General features: G+C 38.4%; 1 protein-coding gene and 1 long non-coding RNA gene across 2 annotated transcripts; one reads left to right on the top strand and one right to left on the bottom strand.

Annotated features, from left to right (window-relative positions):
- Positions 1-652: 652 nt before the first annotated feature.
- On the bottom strand, positions 653-23,560 carry eif4g2a (eukaryotic translation initiation factor 4, gamma 2a). Its single transcript, NM_001014289.2, is given in 21 exon segments — positions 653-1,782; positions 6,437-6,558; positions 6,888-7,096; positions 7,177-7,381; positions 10,936-11,194; positions 14,580-14,795; positions 14,880-14,984; positions 15,063-15,191; positions 15,483-15,590; positions 15,675-15,811; positions 15,913-16,051; positions 17,815-17,997; positions 18,076-18,186; positions 18,268-18,419; positions 18,503-18,569; positions 18,652-18,783; positions 19,744-19,846; positions 20,108-20,233; positions 22,174-22,239; positions 22,443-22,552; positions 23,394-23,560. Coding segments are annotated over 20 exon segments (2,676 nt in total). The 5' UTR covers positions 22,484-22,552; positions 23,394-23,560; the 3' UTR covers positions 653-1,716.
- LOC141375190 (uncharacterized) lies at positions 7,338-11,196 on the top strand. The gene is made up of 2 exons (XR_015496484.1): positions 7,338-9,310; positions 10,473-11,196. It is a non-coding gene; the product is annotated as an uncharacterized LOC141375190 (long non-coding RNA).
- Positions 23,561-24,372: the final 812 nt, after the last annotated feature.

Raw genomic sequence — 24,372 nt, 5'->3', positions numbered from 1 at the left:
ATAAACTGTGAACAGAGTTTTTTTCTGAGTTTTTTTTTTTATTTTTTAACTAACAAAAACACAACCCATGAGTCAACAATACTTTGGATGATTTTTTTTATCACACTTTATTAGAAAATGTTTCCAACATGGCATCAATAATACAATAAAAGCCTACCTACGGAAAGCATTGCACAATACAAATGAGGAATACAGAAGAACTAGATGAAAAATTAACTTTAAAAATTACACTGTGAAGCATCATTTGTATGGGCGCCTCGTTTACCATTTCAGTAACTATATTTCTACTTAATATAACCATAACATGTTTGTAGATTTCATTTCTGATCATCGTTTTTTTTCCATTCCTGAAGATTGAGAAACACTGAAAAATCACTGCATATTCATTATTAATGTCACTATTTAGTGCCAACCAACCACAACCCAAGCATACAGAAGAAAAACAGAGCTCAGTGTTCAAACACCGGACTCGACATTGAGGCTTTAAAATGTCATCTTATAAATCTGACAAGTTGAAAATTGTCCCCAGAATAATAATAATAAGCTTAATTTTAATGTAGAAAATGACATACAATAAGTGTAAGGTTGCCGATACGACGAATGCTCTTTGTTCCACATATTAATACAAAAGAACACATGAAATAAGGCCAAATAAATGCTGGTGTGTAACTTTATTGAAAGCAACAGTGGTACACTGAACATTCTGAGCTCGTACACCATACAGTAACACTTTTTAAATAGCAAATCATCGTACAGGCGCCACACGAGAGCGGCTCCTACCTAATGATAAAGCTTTAATTTTTTTCCCCCCTCATGATTAAATAAATACAGACATCATGGGCACACTAAGTTTGTAAAACCACAATTCAGAAATTGAACATCCATACCAAATTTCTCATCTTGTTTCATCTTTATTTTTTTTTTCCAATTAAAATGCATTTAAAAAATTACACATTTCTGTCTGGATCAAATCGTTGCATCTAAACAGGCTGTGTTTGGTAATCCCTGAACATGCTGTAAAGAAAAATAACAATAATTCAAGTATCAGCTTGACAAGTAGTAGAGGGGGACGAAAAACGAAAGAAAAAGGCCGCATAATTCATCTCTCCCACATGGCTTTGTTCATTATTATTAAGAAACAGGAGGGGAGGGCAAGGGAAAAAAAGAAAGAAGTACAATCAAATAACAGCAAAAGTAAACCATATTTTTTTTTCTCCCCAGATTCAAGCACCTTGCAGATGGAGAGAGTTTTCATGACTCCATTACACACAGCATAATAAACACCCAGTACTGTGAGGTACGAAAGCATCGACTAAACATTACGGTAACCGATGATGACTGAGGATCCGTTGTAACAAACAAAAGTGAATATATATATTGCAGCAACTCAAATATGACACTGAGCAAAAGTGCATTTCTAGAGTTTTGTGCTGAAAGGAACAGCAGCAGAAAAGGCTCTTGCAAATACAGGTTTCTTAAAATGTAGAATAAAAAAAACAAAACAAAAAGAGATGCAGTTTTAAAGCTGCTAATACCGTTTATCTGTGGTGGGTTTAACAGATGCTAGTCATTACATGCTTAAACGATGAGGCCAAAGAGAAGCGTGAAGTAATACGTTGGCTTGACACTGCAGAAAACAGCGGCACGGAATGAAGTGCGGCAGTAAATACAGGTGAAAGGGGAGAGAAAGAATGGATGAAGGCTTTGGCTGGTTGTTTAGTCAGCTTCCTCCTCGGACTCCTCCTCTTCTGCAGTCTCCAGCCACATCAGCCACTGGTTGACCTGAACAACAGGAACAGGGATTGTGTCAATAGTAGTTTCCATCCACCCATTTTTGAGCACTCTGATACCCATTCATCCATCTACAGCAGGGGTCTCAAACTCGCGGCCCGCGGGCCATTTGCGGCCCTCAGTGCAATATTTTGTGGCCCGCGCCGACCGCTGTACACTGACAGAATCAGCGGAGCTGGGAGAGAGAGAGCGCTCCCCGCTCCGCTGATTCTATCCGTACACAGCGCGCTTGTTTCTCAATGCGCGTTGTCGCGCGCGTTCTGATCAGCTGTGTTGTCGCGCGCGTACTCAAGAGCGGTGTTATCGCGCGCGTACTCAAGAGCGGTGTTATCGCGCGCCTACTGAAGGGCGGGACCGAGGGTGTGTCGCGTCGCGGGGGCACTTTTGATCATTTTGGAAGGGCACTTTCTATGCAAGACTAAAAAGGGCATGTGCTCTGCACAGGTTGAGCCCTATGTGTGCACGTGCCTGCCCTGCATCTTATATATATTATAGGTAGATACAGACTGGTACAGACTGATGTGACTGGAGTGGGGTGTGGGTATTTTATTTATACATATATACGCCTTTTTTTAGGTGAGGGAATGGAAGTTTTGAGTGAGTTCCCCCACTTTTTTCCCTAGGACTTGGCCTTTTTGGGAGCACATATTTGTGTGAGAAGTTATTCTCCACCTTGAACTTCAATAAGTCAAAGTACAGGTCTAGACTTAATAATGATCATCTTCAAGCCATACTGAGGGTCTCAACTGCTTCCGCTCTAAAGCCAAATGTGGTTCAGATTTGTGAGAAGAAGCAACGGGAGAAGAAGCAAGTAGGCAAAAGATGCCATGTTCAGAAGAACTGTTCATAATCTTCACTCAATGTTCTATTAATGTTCAGGACACTTCATGTTCAGAAGAAATAATTAAAACTGTTAATAATGACATTTGAGGACTTTTTTTTGTGAAATCCCTTTTGTGGCCCAGCCTCACCCAGACTTTGCCTCCTGCGGCCCCCAGGTAAATTGAGTTTGAGACCCCTGATCTACAGTCTGCACGAAATTAGAAAAAAAAAAAAATCTAACATTTGGATATGTTTTTAATACAGCGATATAGATCTTGTGACAATACAATTTCACAGGGCCCAAATTGCGACCGTTTGTTGCTTATGGGTCCGAAATCATATCCATTGGCTCGTTTCCACTGACTGGTACGGGTCATCTTTATCAGGCTTGCGTTTCCACTATAAAGGGTACCCTTTTGGTGGGCGTGGTGTAAGACAGAAAGTTTCAGTCGCATCATGTGAACGACCTGTGCAGTTTTTTTTGTAGACATTTCCTCAAGCAAGAATATCATATTAAAAGCACTTCTCACAAAACAGACGCTTTACACCAGGGGTCTCAAACTCAATTTACCTGGGGGCCGCAGGAGGCAAAGTCTGGGTGAGGCTGGGCCGCATAAGGGATTTCACAAAAAAAAAGTCTTCAAATGTCATTATTAACAGTTTTAATTATTTCTTCTGAACATGAAGTGTCCTGAACATTAACAGAACATTGAGTGAAGATTATGAACAGTTCTTCTGAACATGGCATCTTTTGCCTACTTCTTGCTGCCAGAGACTTGACAGCGCTTCTTCTCACAAATCTGAACCACATTTGGCTTTAGAGCGGAAGCAGTTGAGACCCTCAGTATGGCTTGAAGATGATCATCAAGTCTAGACCTGTACTTTGACTTATTGAAGTTCTAGGGAAAAAAGTGGGGGAACTCACTCAAAACTTCCATTCCCTCACCTAAAAAAAGGCGTATATATGTATAAATAAAACACCCCCACCCCACTCCAGTCACATCAGTCTGTACCAGTCTGTATCTACCTATAATATCAATATATATAAGATGCAGGGCAGGCACGTGCACACATAGGGCTCAACCTGTGCAGTGCAAATGCCCTTTTTAGTCTTGCATAGAAAGTGCCCTTCCAAAATGATCAAAAGTGCCCCCGCGACGCGACACACCCTCGGTCCCGCCCTTCAGTAGGCGCGCGACAACACAGCTGATCAGAACACGCGCGACAACGCGCATTGAGTGACAAGCGCGCTGTGTACAGATAGAATCAGCGGAGCGGGGAGCGCTCTCTCTCCCCACTCCGCTGATTCTGTCAGTGTACAGCGGTCGGCGCGGGCCACAAAATATTGCACTGAGGGCCGCAAATGGCCCGCGAGTTTGAGACCCCTGCTTTACACACATAAATACTTGTGTATAAATGTTGATTACTAACTTTTCTATAAACAGGAGTTGATTATAACTGCAGATCAATGACAGTGCAAAATAGGCTACTGTAACGTCTGTAATTATATAAAATAAATAAATAAATGAACATGTATAAACACATTCAGCCCCTTACAGTCTCCGATATGTTACCAACTACAGAAGAACTACACACAGCAGACATTTCGTTCTTAATTAGGTTAAAAAAAACACAAAGCATAGTATTCATCAGGACGATGATATATGAATATATAATTCTGCTGTAATCTCTCGCTGTGTATTTCAAACATGGCGGGTCCTCTGTTTATATTCTGGCTTGTTGTAAGTGAATGACGCATCTCTTCTGTAAACCAATAGTGTTCAGCTGCGCATCTAGCTCCGCCTTTTGGTACCCTTTCTTGTGTTTGGGACCCTTTCGAAAGGGTCCCGAAAAAGTGGTACGGTTTGGTTCGGTTCACCTTTTGATAGTGGAAACGGCCATAAAAGCGTACCAAACCGAACCGTATCGTACCACTCAGTGAAAATGGGCCATATGCGACCCCAAAATATATTTGAGAGCATTTGTGTGAGTGGATAAAATTGATGTCGTGCGACCAGTTTTTACAGCCAAATTGTTCACCACATGCGTGGAATTAGGAGGCATTCACGCATTAAGCATCTTTGCTCCTAAAACGGCAAACGCAGCGCTGAGGAATAGTTTAAAACAGTTGACATGTCAACTTGCTGCAGTGAACAAAGCCTGCAATGCTTGCCCCACCATCAAGCTCTTCTTATTGGTCCACTGCGCTAGAACAGAACATGAATGGATTGGTTAATATCAGCTGTCAATCATTCGGTTCCGATGACAGGGAGCTACAGCCATGAAAATGTAAAGGTCTGGATACGAGAGAATGTAAACACTGACAGATTTAGTTTTAGATCCTACCAAAGTTTAGAAAGTTACAAATAAATGGCAGATCGGACTAGTGATCATGACAATCTAATCTTGTTTATATGAAATAAAATGCTCCAGAGCAGGTTTGATCCTACAGGCCTGTTGTCATGAGAACAATGACCGACCGACCATCTGTCTATCTACCTACACGAGTTCCACAACTTTTTGCCAGAATGGTCTGAAGAACAGAGTCGAATTTAGTAAAAAAAATTAAATTAATTTCAGAAAAACGGTCTAGGAGTTTAACAAATAGGCTTTCATTCTAAAACAAAATGGCGGACAGGAAGCTTAATTGATTTTGGCATATTTGGTATCAATGGTCTCTGCATGATCCAGGGAATAACAAGAGAAGTGCAAGCGTCATGTCAAAAAGGAAAGTTTAGAAAAAGTCATTAGCATTTTTATATTGCTTGAGGCCACAAGGTGGTGCTGCTCCAGAAGTTTGAGCAATTTCAAGGGCTGCGTCCAAAACTGCCTACTACTGAGTAGGTACTGCATTTGAATTTAAACGTACTACTAAGCCGTTAGAAAAGTATGTTCTATACAGTATGAATGGAATTCGGACGTACTACATCCGCCATTTTGTCATGGAAGTGAAGCAACTGGTAGTTGGGTCGGGTAGGTCACGTGACCATTCATGAATTCTCTTGCAGGGCATCATGGGATATCGCAGCGTACATGGGATGTGCACTTCAGAATCTTGTCGGAAGTAGTAAGTCATGTGGGTACTTCTCGCATACTGATTTTCGAAATCTATTAATTCGGACAAACTACTAGGCTCGCATACTCTTTTTAGCATACTGTATAGTATGGAAGTATGCGGTTTCAGTCGCAGTCAAGGTATGGTGTCAAAGATGCATACCATATTTTGTAATTATACGCGAATACGTTTACAAAATACAGCATTTAACAAAAACCTAAATGGCCTACTCCCAAAATGGCTGATCTGGGAAAATTAGACATCCTTCAACTCTACATGCTCTGCCAAATGTAAAGAGACCAGTTTTATGAGATTTGGAAAAGAGTTGAGACGTTATAAAAAAGGTATTCTTTTGTATCTTCAGACCACTAGGGGGCAGTGCACCAAAACACTGCAGATAACCTCAGACTATGGTTGTCATACCACACACCAAGTTTGGTATGAATACGTCAATGCGTTTCGGAGATAATCGCCTCAAATCCATTTTTGCAAGTTCTACGTTAAATTTGTTCGCAAGTTCAACGAAAACGGTTCATTTAATCAACTTTAACTCCATAACTCTTGGTCAGCATCCATGCATCTATGATCCAGGATAATTACTCATGGATGGATACTCCTGGATGAATGTATATGAATATCTATTCTGGATCGTCTTAATTCAATAACAAAATGCAGCTGACAGAGTAATCCACACACAAAAGAATGGATCCCTGGTGAAAGGCTGTCATTGATTACTGCAGTCAGAGGACTGAACATGTTGCTCTTTACCTGGAACAATGCTTTCCCTTTCCCGGGAAACTCCTGGGTAATGTCTTCTTTCCATGCTAGGAAGGCCTCTTCTTCAATTATCTCCATATCATAAAAGTTGACAAAGTAGCGCAGTAACATTCCTACAGAAATGACGTGGGATAAAAAAAAAAAAAAAATCCATATTTAAAATACTCTAAACAAATTTGACTGTTTTCACATTCAGACCAATCGATTTTATTCACTTTAGTACCATAAAATGTATAAGGAACACTTCATTAAATAAATCTAACCACTACTTGTACTACAGATTGATAGTAACAAATTTAAAATATACATTTATATTGAAATAATATAAGAATAACTTCAAAATCATTTTTTTTTTCATCTACATCACAAAACTAATGTATATTAAAAATAATAATAATAATAATAATAATTCACAATTTCTTATCTAAAAGCGTTTACATACCTTTAGGAAAAGCATGTGCATTGCAGTGGACTTGCAGTGCATAGAGAGCACTGACTTGCAGCTCCACATGATCATGCAGGAATTTTTGCATCACCGGTTTGAAGGCAAGGAGCAGCTGCTTCTCCTGGTCAAGCTGCTCTTTCGTAGGCGCAGATAACTGCTCTTCATCATCAGTGGCATACATCTCATGGAAAATATACTGCAAAAAGCTGGGAGAATTGAGAGGTTAAACCAACTGTACACCAACTAAACTTTAACAAACGCCTTCAATAGAAACAGTCAGCCATACCTGGTCATCAGAATGTTAACGAAACCCCTATCGGTGTGCAGTTTGGGAGAAATGTTGTCCTTTATCCACTTGTAGATGGTCTGCGGGGCAGGATCTGCTTTAATCTGCTTCAGCAGCTCCTTCTCCAGCTTCATGAGAGGGAATAAGAAGCTCAGGCCCTTCCCCTCCAGAATCTCCAACATGCGATCTTTGTTTTGATCAATTTCTGGAGGAAGTGACAGGAATATGGGAAAACCATGAAGTCCGAAAAGAACATTTTCCAGCATACAGTGATCGGAATGGATTATCAATAGCTATGTTTCGATCCAAATAATTTAATATGCGCAAGACATAAATAATCACATAAAAAACAAATAATCAATAATTCAAACAAAGTAAAAACGTAATTTGAGGCGGTAGGAAAAAAAAAAAAAAAAAAGACAGCTTTTATTTATAAAAATGCCATGTGCTTTAGAAGACAGTATGCCAACACGCAACGAATGTGTGGTGGCATTTGAAGAGGAGCACAGACGCTTTTGACCTTTCTGGAGGTCATTAATAATATAATAACACTAATACTGAAATAATGAAGGCGTTTTAGAATGACCAAAACAACATTTCTAATATGTTAGTGTGCTTAGCTGGCTGGTTTATCCATTCTCACGCATTTTTAACATCACATGATTTCTTATAACAGAATCACATGACTTTAATGTGCATACTGGAATTTACTTGGTCCAAGTGTTTCCATCGTAGTTTAATCTTTTCTTATCGAATAAAAAGGTTTATTCTACTCAGTTATGAGTGTTTTTTTTAATGCACATTTTTAAAGTAGGTGAATGGAAACATAGCTAGCAACAGATTTAAGTTTCAGCAACTTAAAATGTTACGCCTGAAAGTGAATTCTTAATTTTGGCTGAAATTACTGACTGAAACAGTGACGTTTCATTAAAGCTCCTCCGATGACAGGTTCTGTCTGCGTTGGGGTCCATTTAGTCCTGTCAACTGTGTAAACATTAGATCTGGAATTGACCACTGATTTCTTAATTTTAACGTGACAAAAAAAAATCTTTAACAAAATGAAGATAAATGCAGTTTTCAGTGGATGGGTTGTTAAATACTTATCCTATACATGATGATAATAATTCTTAGGGCAGAATAAATACCATTATTATGATACAACCAACCCTAAAAAATGCTTTATCAGCAGTAAACAGGGTTCATACACATTTTTACTACAAAAACTCCAAGACTTTAAGACTTTTCCAGAACTTTTAAATACATTTTCATGACGTGATGTTTCATGTGATGACTACATATACATGATAAATAGTAAGAAAAACAATGACACTCAAATTACAGCATATCATAGAACAAGCAACAATCTATTTTGTTTGAATTTGTTTTATATCTATTTAAAATTGATTTTGATGATGTCTACACAGCATTAACAATGTGAGAGCAAGTTTTTGGCCAAGGACAGAAAAGTAGTAAAGACAACTATATAAGTTAGGGCTGCTAAATATTTCGTTTCAGCATTGATATTGTAATGTGTGCATCTGCAATAGTCACATTGCAAGATTTGCCATGTTGGGATTATAGTTTAATATAGAGTTTAATCATAACTGAGTGAAAGTTTATCATCTGCATGCGTTTTTTTTTTTTTTAAATGGACGCAAAAATGATATAATTTAATAACTTCTACAGTATTGAAAAAAGAGAAGAGTAAATAGTGAGTACATTTTAATCTTGGAGTAAATCTTTAAAGCCTGTGCCTTTGTGAACATTTCAATATTTCTCAAATATTCTCATCTAAAAACATCCGGCCACAAGAAATGTTTTGTAACTTTAATAAAGATTAAATAATATACATTAGAGACTGTTCATGTACAGATATTGAATAATCAACACTGCATAGTGAATACCTGAAAACTATAACTCACTTTTATCTTTACTGTTTTTTTATTTATCTATGCTTGTAATTTATTTATTATTCGACATTCACTGCTCTACAAAAACCCCCCTAATCAATCCAAATAAACCTGTTAAATAATCTGGTGAAATTGTATTTACATCGCAATATATAAAATCACAGAAATTAAAAATATCGTAATTCTTCCAATATCGCACAGCCCTAATTCAAGTATTCAGATAGGTATTAGTAGGGATGTAACGGTATTGTAAATACCGTCATACCGCAATATTAAATTTTTTCGATATTACCGAAGTCGCATGACTCGGTAAAACTATAACGTTAGGTCTTCTGAGAAAATTTGCTCAGGCGAATGAAGCGAACGGGAGCTAGCTGAAACTTCATTTCCCATCAGCCCCGGCGTGGCCATAATCCTTTGCGGTCTGTTGTCGCTACAGATCCAGTAATGCGGAAATGGAGTGTGCTGCTAGTAGCGGAGATGAAAAAAAGATGGAAATGATCGAACCTAAAGCGGGTGTTGTCGCCGCGCGCGTGCTGAATAGCGGTGCTGTCGCGCGCGTTCTGATCAGCTGTGTTGTGGCGCGCGTATTGTAAAGCGCCGAGGGGGGGTTGAGCGCGCATACTCGAGAGGTGTTGTCGCGCGCCTACTGAAGGGCTGGACTGGACGGAGGTTGTGTCGCGTCGCGGGGGCACTTTTGATCGTTTTGGAAGGGCATTTTCTATCCAAGACTAAAAAGGGCATGTGCACTGCACAGGTTGAGCCCTATGTGTGCACGTGCCTGCAAATTGGGGAATACGACTAATAACAGTCATGGGGACTGCAGAAACACAGCACACTGTTCAGATTGATGCAGACATTGACTTGTACCGCAAAGAGACCTCTATCTCACTCATGGTTTGTCTTCTCAAGTGGGGGAAAGACAATGCACAACGTTACCCACTGCTGTCAACCTGGGCCAAGTCATATCTCTCTTGTCCCAGAAACCTCAGTCCCAAATGAGAGGGGTTTTTTCTGTTGCAGGGGACATTGTAAATACCCAGAGATCCCAGCTTTTACCAGATTATAGTTATATGATAATTTTCCTTTAAACCCATCTCTATCTAAGTGAGTGATTAAATGTTGAATGTGATGAGTTTTCAACAATACTAAATTGAAACTTTATTTTTTTACATGGTTTAATAATTTTTTGTTATTAAAATTGAAGTACCTGTTTCAAAGCTAACAGATAGATGGCTAATTTGTATGTCATTGACACTTTTGGCACTTTTTTGGAGTATTTTCAAAAGTTTTTTTTTCCTGTAAATGATTCAATAAATACCGTACCGTGACATTCATACCGAGGTATTACCGTACCGTGAAATTCTGATACCGTTACATCCCTAGGTATTAGCAACTAATTTCCATGACTTTTCCCAAAACTTTGTTGGCTTTTTTTGTGTTTCCAAAACTTTTGCAGGCCTGAAAAATGCCATGTCAATTCCATGACAGTACAAATAAAAATATATATATTATGTAATGATAAAACAGGTTATAGATATTTTTCAAAGTAAATTAACAAAGCAAATTTGCAAACATTAAGACTTTAAATTGCTATGAACACAAATCCTTGGCATATGATTAACTATTTATTGCACTTATTGTGATCTAGATATTGCATTTTCTGTAATCATAATATCTTTGATATATTGTGCAGCCCTAGTTAGAGCGTTTAGAAATACAGTTTAATGATCAGCTGTATAGAAGTATTAACTTTTCAAAGGCATCATAACATACAGTTAATTTCCTTATAGGTTTTCAAAAGGACCTGAATGATGATGAAAGAACAAGCGTACACAAAAGCACCAACCTGGCAGCATCTTCTGCATGTTGACCTTACTCTGCTGGAAGAGGTCAGTCAGCCACTCCCGATCTTTCAGTTTGGCCATTTGCTGCAAGCAGAGGAGGAAAAGAGGGAAGTGTGTGCCGTTCTCCAGCGGATGAGCCAACTCTGCCATGCTCACGAGTTCAGCAATGACTGCCCGGGCAGCAAACTGAGCCAGGTAAGACTTCACCAGAGGTACATCCAACTCGATCTTAGAACACTGGTCCAGAACATTGAGGAAAGCCTGAGGAAAATATAAAATGTTAGAAAACGCTCTCATAGTTTGAGCTCAGATGCAACAAGAGTAAAAGTCTCTAGTATACTTCAAAAAAAGTGCTTTTTTGTTTCTCATTTGAGGCCAATAAGTTTGAAAAGTCTGAGTGACGTTACACTATTTCCAACTCCCCCGTTCAGTAGTAGGTGGGGTGTTCATGCTGGTTTAGTACTGCCAAACACACCAATGGCACCTGAGAGTTTCATAAACATCTAGTAAACAGCCTTCTCCAACAAAAAGGGGCCACGTCACATTGCTTAATACTTGCCGTGGTCAGACACTGAATTAACCCATATTCAGCTCTTTAAGTCACCCACCAATTGCGTAATCGCCACTGACCAAATGGTAGCTCAAAAAGGGGTTTAGGAACAAAATTAATTCCCCCTAAAATGTTGCTGTGGTGAGCGGTTTTGAACTGCCAAAACAAACTTGAATCAACTTCATTTCGACTCAAATCTGGCCACGACGATGTAATTTAAGGTGTTTTTTCGATTTTGTTTGAAATATACCTGAGCTTTAAATGTGATTGGTGTGTAGACATACTAGGGGTGCAAGTAACCCCAAATTAAAATGATCTAAAGTAATTTAATTAATAGTCAAATAATCTAATTAATTAGACTAATTGTTTAGATTTCGCCGATTAATAATGTATAGAAACTAGGGATGTAACGGTATTGTAAATACCGTCATACCGCAATATTAATTTTTTTCGATATTACCGTAGTCGCATGACTCGGTAAAACTATAGGTCTTCTGAGAAAATTTGCTCAGGCGAATGAAGCGAACGGGAGGTACCGGAAACTACAATTCCCATCAGCCCAGGCTTGGCCATAATCCCTTGCGGTCTGTTGTCGCTACAGATCCAGTAATGCGGAAATGGAGTGTGCTGCTAGAAGCGGGGATGAAAAAGCGCTGGAAAACCCTAAAGCGGGTGTTGTCGCCGCGCGCGTACTGTAAAGCGGGGATGGAGGGTATGTCGCGTCGCGGGGGCACTTTTGATCATTTTGGAAGGGAACTTTCTATCCAAGACTAAAAAGGGCATGTGCACTGCACAGGTTGAGCCCTGTGTGTGCACGTGCCTGCAAGTTGGGGAATACGTCCCCCAATACGATAATAATCAGTCATGGGGACTGCAGAAACACAGCACACTGTTCAGATTGATGCAGACATGAGATCTCTATCTTACTCATGGTTTGTCCTCTCAAGTGGGGGAAAGACAATGCACAACGTTACCCACTGCTGTCAACCTGGGCCAAGTCATATGTCTGTCCCAGAAACCTCAGTCCCAAATGAGAGGGTTTTTTTCTGTTGCAGGGGACATTGTAAATACCCAGAGATACCAGTTTTTACCAGATTATATTTCTATGATAATTTTCCTTTAAACCCATCTCTATCTAAGTGAGTGAGTGATTAAATGTTGAATGTGATGAGTTTTTAACACTACTAAATTGAAACTTTATTTTTTTTACATGGTTTAATATTTTTTGTTATTAAAATTGAAGTTCCTGTTTCAAAGCTTACAGATAGATGACTAATTTGTATGTCATTGACACTTTTGGCACTTTTTTGGAGTATTTTCATAAGTTTTGTTTTTTCCTGTAAATGATTCAATAAATACCGTACCGTGACATTCATACCGAGGTATTACCGTACCGTGAAATTCTGATACCGTTACATCCCTAATAGAAACATTAAATGATTAAATGCAGTGAGTAGCATACATCATGTTAATTGCTGATGTTGCATCCATGGGAGCAAAAAGTTGGTTACTGCAAGTGTCATTTTCTTCCCAAACGTGCATGATCGCACAAGAAAATCTGGAGAAAAGGCTATGTTTCCATCTAAAAAATGCAAACTAACTTATTGCGCAAAACCGAACTATCGCATAAAAAGACACGCAAATAAAGCAGCGCTTCCATCCAACGAAAAACCAAACAACATAGTCACTTCCTGATTAACTGGCTCCAAATCAACAGCGATAAGAGAAGCTCCGTGAATCTTTTTTTCATGTAGGAAATGACTTGCGCCTCAGAAGGCACGGTGACGTTTGAAGGTGTAAGACGCAGAGCACAGACACTCTAGATTCTGGAGGCAATTAGTAATATAATAACACCAATATTGAGATAGTTAAGGCATTTTAGAATGACCAAAACAACATTTCAGATGTTTTACAGTGTGCTCAGCCTGCTGGTTTGTCTTATCGCACACATTTTATCACCACATGATCTCTTATAACAAAATCACATGACCTTTTTTAATGTGCATACTGGAATTTGTTCAGTAAGTGTTTCCATCGTAGTTTGTGCATCTTTTCTTATCGAAAAAAAAAATATATAATAATAGTTTATCCTATTTAGTCATGCGCATTTTTAAAATGTATGCGCATCTTGGTGTTCCAATTAATGGTCTTTTTTTTAAAGCGCATATCTAAAATGCGCATAATAATAGGTGGATCGAAACGTAGCTATTAACTTATAAACAGTGTTTTCAGGTGCAAGAAAATTTTACAGCCTAAAACAGCTTAAAATCTTTCCAAAGGAAAGGAAAACTACTAAATGTTTTCCTTTATGCAGTCAGAGTCAACTGCTGGTCACTATTTTTGTTAAGCACATTTCTATAGCTTCACGAAATTAGTTGACACATGGTTCATTTTGATCATGTTTGTACCAGATTTCAGCAGTAAAGAGAAAACATTCACTGTGGTTTAAATAGCAGCATGTTTGTTTTGCCTTTTTTTTGTAGTCCCGCAAGATCCTTGTTATATTTAGTAAAGACTTCTGCTCTAGCCCATTTCTCAGCTTGTTCTCTATCAATGACACTCTTTATTTGCTCCATTTACCTGTCCTGTGTTTGTCTACACACAAATCAACAATTCGAAAATATTAAGTAAATTTCTAAAATGTGGGCATAACAGTATTTGGTTTGCAGGATCAAACTATTTAGTTTTTATTTTGTATTTGCAAGAAGCAGGGATTTATTTATTTTAATAAATTAATTCATTTATTTTAATAAATGAATTAATTTATTTTTAATACATTTATTTATTTTAATACATTTATTTATTTATTTATTTTAATAAATTAATTTATTTTTAGTACATTTATTTATTTATTTTAATAAATTTATTAATTTATTTTTAATAAATTAATTTATTTATTTTTTATAAATTAATTAATTTATTTTAATAAATTAATTAATTTATTTTTCACAGGCTCAGCAAGATGGACGGACGGACGATTATTTTAAGGTTTGTAATGGACCCATGTATGCCCACTTCATTTTTACCCTCGCATCTGCTGAATGTGTTTTAAACATGAGCCACATACAATCCACATTATTCTCCTAACACACACACCTGCAAAAAGTTCTCTCCCGAGACCAGTCCCTCCACACGGAGCTTATTGATCAGAGTGCTGACATGCTCTCGGTCCTCATCTGGGTTCTCCAGCGAGCATATGATCATCTTGCTCAACATCTCAGGTAGGAAGTGTTTGGGAGCTTTCATCTCCCGCACCCCGTTCACAGCATCATTCATGTTTTTGCTGCTCAGGTAGGAGGTCACCACAGTCTCCTGTACAAATAAAAGTACAAGGAACGGCTCATTCAAACGTTTTGCTGGACAAATGTCAATAAAAAGATGTCAAGGGGTACATACAGTCATCTTAAGAAGTTCCTCTTTAGCAGGAGGCGGCTTCTTGATCGTCTTCTGTGGCTTCTCCTGGATTGGAGGTGGGTTTGTTTTCAGCCCAAGCTGTGGTGGCTAAACAAAGGGTAGAGTTAAGCACATTTTAAAAAAGAAACAGACTTCGTTCCTTTGCAAAATATTTGTCTTTATTACCTGTCCCAGCGGTGGTGTGGATGTACGTGGAGGTTGAGCACTAGGAGGAATCATGGTTGGGATCTGAGGCTGCAACTTTGGCATTTGGTTTTTGTTCAAGATGAATGACTGAGCTGGTCTCAAGCTAATCTAAATTATGAAGAGAAAGCCATCCGTATGAGTCATCGTATTATTTTGCATTAGGTTTCATCACCCAATATATCTTAATAAAGATGAATAATAACAACAATAACGACCACAAAAAAATAGAAGTATATTACAAAAACATTAGTAAAAAATGAGGAAAAACGAAAACAAACTGACTTAAAATTGATTCTTTTGCTGTACTGTAACCTTCGATTTTATTTTTGCACCCAACACACTTACATTGATAACGACTGAAAGGCTGTTGAGTTGATGTAAAATAAAATGTGCTCATACCTCATCAGCATTCAGCTGTCCTTTCTTAGTGAATCGTGGTGGCATATCCTTAGACTGAGCTTGCTGTTGAGATGAATGAGTCTGGTTTTGGAAAAGCAGGTTCTGCCCCTTTGGCAAAAAGAAACATACTTGTTAGTTCCGCTAACATTTCGATTCCCTGAATAATCAATTATTTGGTAGCTTGGCATTTACCTGGTTGGATTTAATGAAAGGCTGGGGTGCAGGAGCCATGTGGCCACTGTGCCCATTGAAAAGAGGGTTTGTGCGGCGGCCCATGGTTGGCGAATACCTGTCCTGAATGACCCCAGGGCCAGTTCCAATCCCACTGCCTAAGACCAGACAACACCGTTATTAAGCTTGCAATGAACCATAGTCCAAATCCAGTCATGCACCACCTGCCCCAGAAATGTCAATACACTTCAGGACATACCTGGCATCTGCCCAAACATATCCGCTAATCCCCCAAGAGTTTCTCGATCAGGTTTTATTCTTGTCGGCATGAACGAATTCTCTTGAAAGAAGTCAGTTCTTATTCCTTGAGTCATAGGTGGAATAAAAACACCCAAATCCTATAAGGATAAAAAAATAATTATTATAAACACCGATAAGTAAACCGGTTTATATATCTACAATAAGTGCAAGTTTTCTTTTAAGGGCACAAACACCTTGCTTATGGAATTAATCATACCTGCAAACTGCAGATCACAAAAATAAATCATTTGAAACTTTACAAACATTGGAAGCGTTTACAATTTAAAAATCTGTCATTAAAATATAATAGGATTATTCCTATTTTAATCAGTAATGTTCTACACCATGTATGCATGGTTGATAAGAATGCAACGATTCACTACATTCATGATTTGAGATGATTCTCACAATTTAGAAAAGTTTACAAGGACAGTCTTATTTATTTATAGCAAGTAATGTGCATTTATATAGCAAATTTATCGTGTGTGGACATACACCCAAAGCCCTTTATCAGGCAGTCACAGGACAATAGCGTCAGTGCGCTAGCAATAAGTGGAGTGGAGAGACAGTGATGGAGGCAATTTGGTGGATGGGTAAGATTGGTAGGCCATGATGGATAAGGGCTAATGAAAGGAATTTGATCAGGACCACCGGGGTTACACCCTTACTCTCTACATGGGATTTTTAAAATGACCACAGAGAGTCAGGACCTCACTTTAATGTCTCAACCGAAAGACGACACCCCTTCACTTTACTGGGGCATCAGGACTCGCACAGACCACAGGTTGAGCGCCCCTGCTGGCCTCACTAACACCACTTCCAACAGCAACCTAGTTTTTCCACGTGGTCTCCCATCCAGGTTCTGACCAGGCTCAGCCCTGCTTAGCTTCAGTGAGTATACGGTCTTGGGCTGCAGGGTGATATGGCTGTGGCCTAGACAGTCCACTCAGAATGGTTTGGCATATCAAACAGTTTGTATTGTCAGATTTTAATCATTAAATTTTATTAAATTATATGTATAAAAGGCCTAATCATGTATTGGTCAGGTTTAAAGGTGTCGTGGAGTGCTTTAAAATTAGCATTTTTATTTAATTCGTTTTTTATAATTATTTTTTACCTTTATTTGGAAAGGATAGTAGAGGTTGCAGACAGGAAAGTATTGGGAGCAGAGAGAGGGGAAGGGTCAGCAAAGGACCTCAACCCAGGGTCACCACGAGCACCATTGTGCTACATGCCGGCACACCCAACCACTAGGCTTTTGGCACCAACGTGCATTTTTATTTGATTTTGACGTAATCTCAACTGAAACAAAGGGATGGTGGGACAGTGTAACTCCTCCCTTGAAACAACACTATTGGCCATTTGATTTTTTTTAAACCACTGCTCTGCCAGTGAGCGGTTGAGTTCAAACAGAAATGAAAAGTGTTCTGAAGGATTTGATTGATTGGTCACGATTTGACGAAAAACTGAAGTATGAAGTGAATAAAACCGTTGATCCATTTAGGCCAGGGGTGTCCAAACTCGGTCCGAGAGGGCCAGTGTACTGCATATCTTAGTTCCAACCCTGATTAAAAACACCTGAACCAGCTAATCAAGCTAATCATCTAGTTATACTAGAAACTTCCAGGTAGGCGTGTTGAAGGAAGTTAGAGCAAAACTATGCAGGACACCAGCCCTCCAGGACCGACTTTGGACACCCCTGATTTAGGCAGAAGTGACAAACCACAAGCTTTGTTTATAGCAATTTTAATCTCCGAAACGCTAGATATCCAAAAAACAAACAATACTGATACTAAAATCTAAAAAAAAAAAAAAGGGGGGGGGGGGGGGTCAAGAAATAAATTAAAGGGCAGGATCTGACCTTTACTGCATCCTGACGGATCTGGTTGATAGTCTTAGGTCCATTATCAATAAAAGCTTTCCGAGGCACCCAGTTGTTCTCTCGCAGCTCCACAGTATCCTGAAGCAGGAATCGAATCCTAGCAGGCAAGTCCTTGTTGTTCATTAAGGATCGCATACGGCCGAAGTACTGATCCATTAAAGACTGCAAGAGAAAAGCGCGTTAGAAAATGCCACTGCGCCTTAATGCAGTCAAAGTCCTGGTAGTCTTAAAGCAGCTTACCTTGGCTTTCTCATGATCTAGCCTTGGCCCCACGGTTCTCATTATCTGACAGAGGCACTCCAAATCCTCCCCCATATCCTTAAGTTGGACTCTTTTCTTCTTTTCCAGAAGCTTTAATCAGAAAAGTTCATGTTAGAATGATGGCCGAGAGCGAACATCAATATTTAAATGGATTATTTATGAATGACTCACTGTTTTGATGCATTTATGAAGGATAGACTCATGAATGAGATCGAGCTTGCCAAGTTCTCCAATGAATTTGATGTTGCCCAGCATTTTGATCTTGGCAATGGCACGCTGCTCCTCCTCCTCAGAGGTGAGAGGGCTGTCATTTTTATCATAGACTTAAAAAGAAAAAAAAAAATGAAGTTAGAAAGACAAATCAGCAGTGCTGAGATAAAACAGACACTTCCAGAAATCTACTTACTGTCAACATTTCTGGTGCGGTTTTCAAATTCATCTTGAAGTTTGGATATCAGAAGTCTCCTGAATGTCTGTAGGAACACGATTAGATAATATAAGTGTGCTTTGTGTTATGAACCCTAAGGCAAACAGATAGAAGTGACAAATTCTTACAGTGCTCTGCTTTTGTGATGATTGGATCTCTGTTGATGGGCCGTCAAAGTTTGGAGCATCCTCTGCCAAGCGCAGACATAGCTGAGCATATAGCGAGCTATACTTCGGCTCTTCGAGGGCTTTGTCTACAATCTAGTTGATAAAAGGAGCAGATGGTTTAATATCATTATGATAAAAGCTTTACCAAACAATTGCACTTAACATTTCAGATTTAAAAAGTTAAATCAATAATTTTATCATTGCTGGAAATAATAACAGCTGCTTGGAATTGTACTCTTACTTGGAAAGACAATACAGAAAAAAAATAGCTCAATTTATAATTAGCTTCAAATCATTAATATTTAATTATCTTTAGAAATGTTTAAAATTGCCACAAAAGAGATCTTATTGTAACGTATAATAAAAGTGAAATAGGTTCTTGAAAAATGCAGTCCATGACTCTACTTTGCCCATGATAAATTGACTGAAATATAGACTAATTTAAAATAATCAATTTCAATGGCATTGTACCTTCAAAATCATTGCATTTTGCTATGAAACTGCAGGCATTGAGTGTTTAGAAATGTCACCAATTTATTAAGAAATCTAGGGAGGACACCGAAACAAAACAGCAATCTCTTTAGTAACATTCAACATCTAGCAATAAATTTTAGAAAATCAATTTAACTATGTTTGCAACCAAGCGCACAAAATCTAGTTGATAAAGGAGTAGATAGGTCAATATAAAAGCTTTAACAAATTATGCAAACAGTCACATTCTATATTGTCAACGCTTTTTGTAATTTATCATTTTACTTGAACTTTAAGAAATAACTCAATTCAGTTATTAAATTATTAATTATCTTTAGAAGGGTTTAAAATTGCTACAGAAGGAAAGGGATCTTATTGTAACATATACTGAAGTAAAAGCTTCTTAAATGAGTGAAAAATGCAATGCATGACTTGACTTTTCCCATCATACATCGACCCCCCCCTAATTTCAAATGGTCCATTTCAATTTTATTGTAAAAAATTCATTGTTGTATTTTGCTAGTAATTACTTGCATTGAGTTGAGGTGAAATTTAATTTTGGAAGTGAATAAAATTCCTCACCAGCAAGATGATTCCTTTGAGGACGAGCTTTGAATCTACGCCCACATTCAGGAGCTCAAGGCATAGCTTGTCAAACTTTTCAGGGGTCAGTTTATTAAGTATGCTGGAAGGACATGAAAACAAAACAGCAATCTCTTTAATAACAACCAACATCTAGCATTTATTTTAAAAAATTAATAACATTTTGCTTGCAACCAATTACACAAATTTATTAAATATTCTGCCATGCCACACCCATGCAATTTTTCAGTATGACTACATCATTTATTCTGCTATCAGCAGCATAATCTATTGTTCTTGCAAGTCAAATCAGGGGGAAATTCTACTGTAGCTTTGCAGTAGTAAATTAATTCCAGAGCCTTACCCTCTCACTTTCCTGAAGATTGCATCGTGTCGTTCTTTTTCATTGGAGGAGTTGACATCTCGTCTAGTGCTTCGTGAAGGAACCCATCTCTGAACGCTAGGCCCTGGGGTTTTCCCCAGGAACTCGCTAGAAAACAATGGCACACATTTACTTGTTTTGTAAAGGATTCAATGAGCTGCTTATGTCACATGAAGCACTAAAATACTAGAGACAGCATTTAAGGCCCTGTTTACACTAGTAAGTTTTAGTTTTAAAACGGCGTTTTAGAATGAAAATGATCCGGGTCCACACTGGCATTTCACCCAGCATTTGACCAACTCTCCGTCCACATTACACCGCTGGAAACGCACATCCATTCTTCACAATTGTGACAGAGTGAAACAGCTTTATAAATGAGATGTATGGTGGGACTCGGACTTGCTGATTGGATCACTGAATCTTTTATGTTTTCTAGATGCTTTGTTCTTGGTTTTTGTAGAGAAGCGTTTATAAAAAAGGGGCATTTTTCACCAGATCATAAGCATACATGTAATAAAAAGTGCAAATTTTTTTTCAATACTTCCAAATTCCATAAAAAAATATTTTAAAAATTGACTTTTTCTCATGAATACAAAAGGTACTAGTCAAATTTTATTTAGTGCAGAATTTGTTGCTGACTGCCATTTGGCAAATCGAAAACTCTTGGAGGTAACGGTTCATTGGCAGAATTTCTCACTTTATTGGTCAACATTTGCAGATGTAGTCATTGTGATATAATAACATCAACAACGAGCTTGTGAAAATCTACAGAAATTATACGCCTCTATATGAAACTAACTCTAGACTTATCTTTTCGAAAGTTACCTTAAAAAGCCTGTGTGAACCGGTAGTTGTGGAGACTCATTTCAGTATGATGCGCATCATTCCCTTATACCAAACTAATGCTGCGTTCACACCATACGTGGCACGCGCGTCAAGCGCGAGTGATTTACATGTTAAGTCAATGCAAGCACGCAAATAGACATCCTGCAGCGCGATAGGCACAAATGGCGCTGCGCGAATGACGCAAATTGCGCGAATGGCGCGGGGCGAATTGAGCGTTTTGCGAGTTTGACGCACTTAACGAGCATTTCGCACGAATCTCTCGATTTCGAAAATCTGAACTTCAGCGTACATTTGTGCCGCGTTAACCAATCAGAAGCTTGCTCTTGTGGGGGCGTGATTGTGACGTAAAATCTGTTGCCGGTGTTCTGAGGGAAATCCTCCAGCCTTCACCAACAATAATTCATCAAACTCGGCTTGGCTCAGTCAGAAGCACCGCTGAAAGCCTCCGTCATCCAGGTTAAGTTTCTGGAGGAGTTTATGAGCTCACAGAGCTGAATGCACCTCTGAAAGCATGTAGTGGACTCAGACACGACCCTAAACGTATCGATGCTGTTTTTCAGTCTTCATAAAAGCACATAAACACTGTTATTTTCTTCATAAAATCCATGTTAGCCATTTAGCTATGAAGCTAGAGTCACCGGACAGACAGAAGCCCTGCCCATCACGCGAATCCGTGTCTGTTCTGATGTGAATTTGACACGCGAATGAAGCGGGGTTTGACGCGTGTATGAAGTAACATTTTGAAGTAAACTCAAATGTTCACGCGGCTATTTACGTGCGAATAGCGCGATTTATCCGCGCGTTCCGCGTCTGGTGTGAACACAGCATAACAGTAAGAAGGGTGTGGTTAAAAATATTGTAGCTTAAGCCATCCAACTGACAACAGCAGAGGAGGACAGCCAATCCAAATGCTGAAGCAAATGGTCAGATTTTGTTTAAAGATTACCAAGAAATATTTTTTTGTTTACCTAAATTGTTACCTAAAGAATAACAATGTGCACTAGCAAAATTAACATAGTAAATTTTGATTTCATACCAAGTACCATCCTATGTATATTTTTAGTCATTTAGAATTTTTGGAGACATTGCCTCTTTGTTCCTCTGGAGGAAAAAAAGCATGCTTTAATACAAATTAACTAAAAGAACATTTTAAAACGTACTACAGTAATATCTCCCAAATAAATCAAACTCTCTAAATGTACCTGTTGCCGACAGACTTGGGATAGTGCTGAGTTGCACCCCTACCTCCTCCTCCGCCCGAAGAAGCACTAGAGAAGGGAAAATTTGTCTTTTCAGGTCTACTAATATATATTTAATTTCAGATCTCTATAATCAACATTCACAGATAGCCATGGGTAAGAGATGTTCAGTCAGACACTCCGTTTTATTAAAAAGCAACCAGTATGTACAACACCTCAACCAAATAATAAATTTGCTTAATCATAAACAGTACTTATGAAACAATGAGTACCTGAAACGAGAAGCACCCCCCTCTGCAATCACACTCTCCACTTTGGCGGCTTGACAATGAAAGATCCTCAAAAAGAATGAGAGTGAAAGGGTGGGGGTGTAAAACACGGCCTGAGAAAAGAGAAAAGCACCTTAATTCATCACAAATCACACCATAAATGGAAATGACAAGCAAAGAACTTAAAACAAAACATCAAGCAGAGAATAAATGGTTGTTTTAGTTCCTGTTAAAAAAATGTAAAAGCTGTTAAAATGTAAGAAGCTGCCACCAAATCTGAACAAAGCCCAAGGCCTCTGCCATGAGCTCAGATTTCACAAAAGAACCTTGATTTATTAAACCGCAATCCCGTGATACCATATTTGTGCTCATTCAAATGTTTGTTATTCATTACAATGGATGACATCTGTACTGTTTGAAGCCATGTAAACTTTATGATGATGCTGCACAATAATTAAAATTCACACTCAGTTGTTGACATACATCTCCTCTCGTGCATTAGCATTGAAGCTAATTTTCACACACAAGAAACCCGACTAGATTGAGACACTCAAGGCTAAAACGGAGCTCAACAAAGAAGTAGAATTTAAACCTATAAATGGAGTTTGATAACATGTCACTTGTTAGTGTAATAATGGCCGGTTTATGGTCAAATGTGCGGTTTACCGGTAGGGTTATTGCGACAGAACAGCTGATCTAATAACTAGACGCCATTTTCTCATAAAGGAGCATAAAGGGAGTCAGGAGAGCCACACAATTAACATATAGACACACACAACTCACACATAGCGCTAAAGCTAAAGGGTTAGCTTGGTAAAGGCGGTCAGCTCGGAGGGATAACGGACTGTAAGTTGTTATGGATCTAGCAAAGGTAGAAAGCGAGAACATGCGAGTAACCGGAGCCATTTTACAGCAGCAGGAGCCTAGGCTAATGTTAGATGAGAACAAGCTTACCTTTTCTAAAGGAACTTCAGCTTTGATGGTGTTGGGTTACCGAAAAAGAAAAGAAAAAAAGGGGAGAAAAGAAGAATATTTTTATTTTAACGTTATTAATATTATGGTTAAAGACAGTGCGCCTTGAGGTATCAGTGGCCCCACCGGTATGAGGAGGAGAACTGTGTGATCTGACGTCACGCACAGCCGCAACTTTATTCACTGGACGCGTCAAACGTGCTGGATGGTGCGTCAGCGTCAAGTTTAGCTGCACCCTCACTGGACAACTTAAAAAAAAGATTCACGCTGTGATTTGTTTCTCGTGACTCTTTTCATCAAAACGATTCGCTGAAAAAACGATTTAATGAGTGACCCTTTTCCTGCATGTTACAATTTCGCCAGTAGGTGGCGACGAAAACTTTGAGCGAGTCAATCATTTACTTCAGGTAAATTAGCACACACTCAACCAGTCTGTTTTTCTCAATGCATGTTATAAATCTTTTTGTCAACAATTTATATATGTATAATTTTTATTATATGTTCTGGTTGTATAGGTGTGTTCGACTAAAAAAAAGTTATTATTTTTTATTTCACATATTAAGGTTTTAGTTATGATACTCCCAAAATAATTCCACAGAAATCTGCTGATTTTTACCAAAATTCTCAGCAGAAATAGCGAAAAACGTCTGCAGATTCCATCTGGCCCTACTGATTACACTGCATCATCATCATTTAAAAAAAAAATTATAACAACAAAAGATTTAGAGTAGGCCTATAAATAAAACAGATTATTTACAGTCTTTTCAAACTATTTCATTTTTTAACAACAAGGTAATTATGAATTAAATATATAACAAACGCATGAGAGAAATAAGGGGAAACGAAGGCAATATAAACAAAAACAAATAGTCCTATTAAATACAAAGCAACAAGCACAAATTCTAGTTATAAAGCACAATTTTTTGGTCAAATGATTACCAATTGTGTTACCACAAATGTC

The sequence above is a fragment of the Danio rerio genome, chromosome 7 (genome assembly GCF_052040795.2).
Source record: "Danio rerio strain M-AB ecotype USA chromosome 7, GRCz13ab, whole genome shotgun sequence".
Lineage (NCBI taxonomy): Eukaryota > Metazoa > Chordata > Actinopteri > Cypriniformes > Danionidae > Danio > Danio rerio.
Note: the sequence above shows the minus strand (reverse complement) of the source record. Positions and strands in the feature narration are given on the sequence as shown.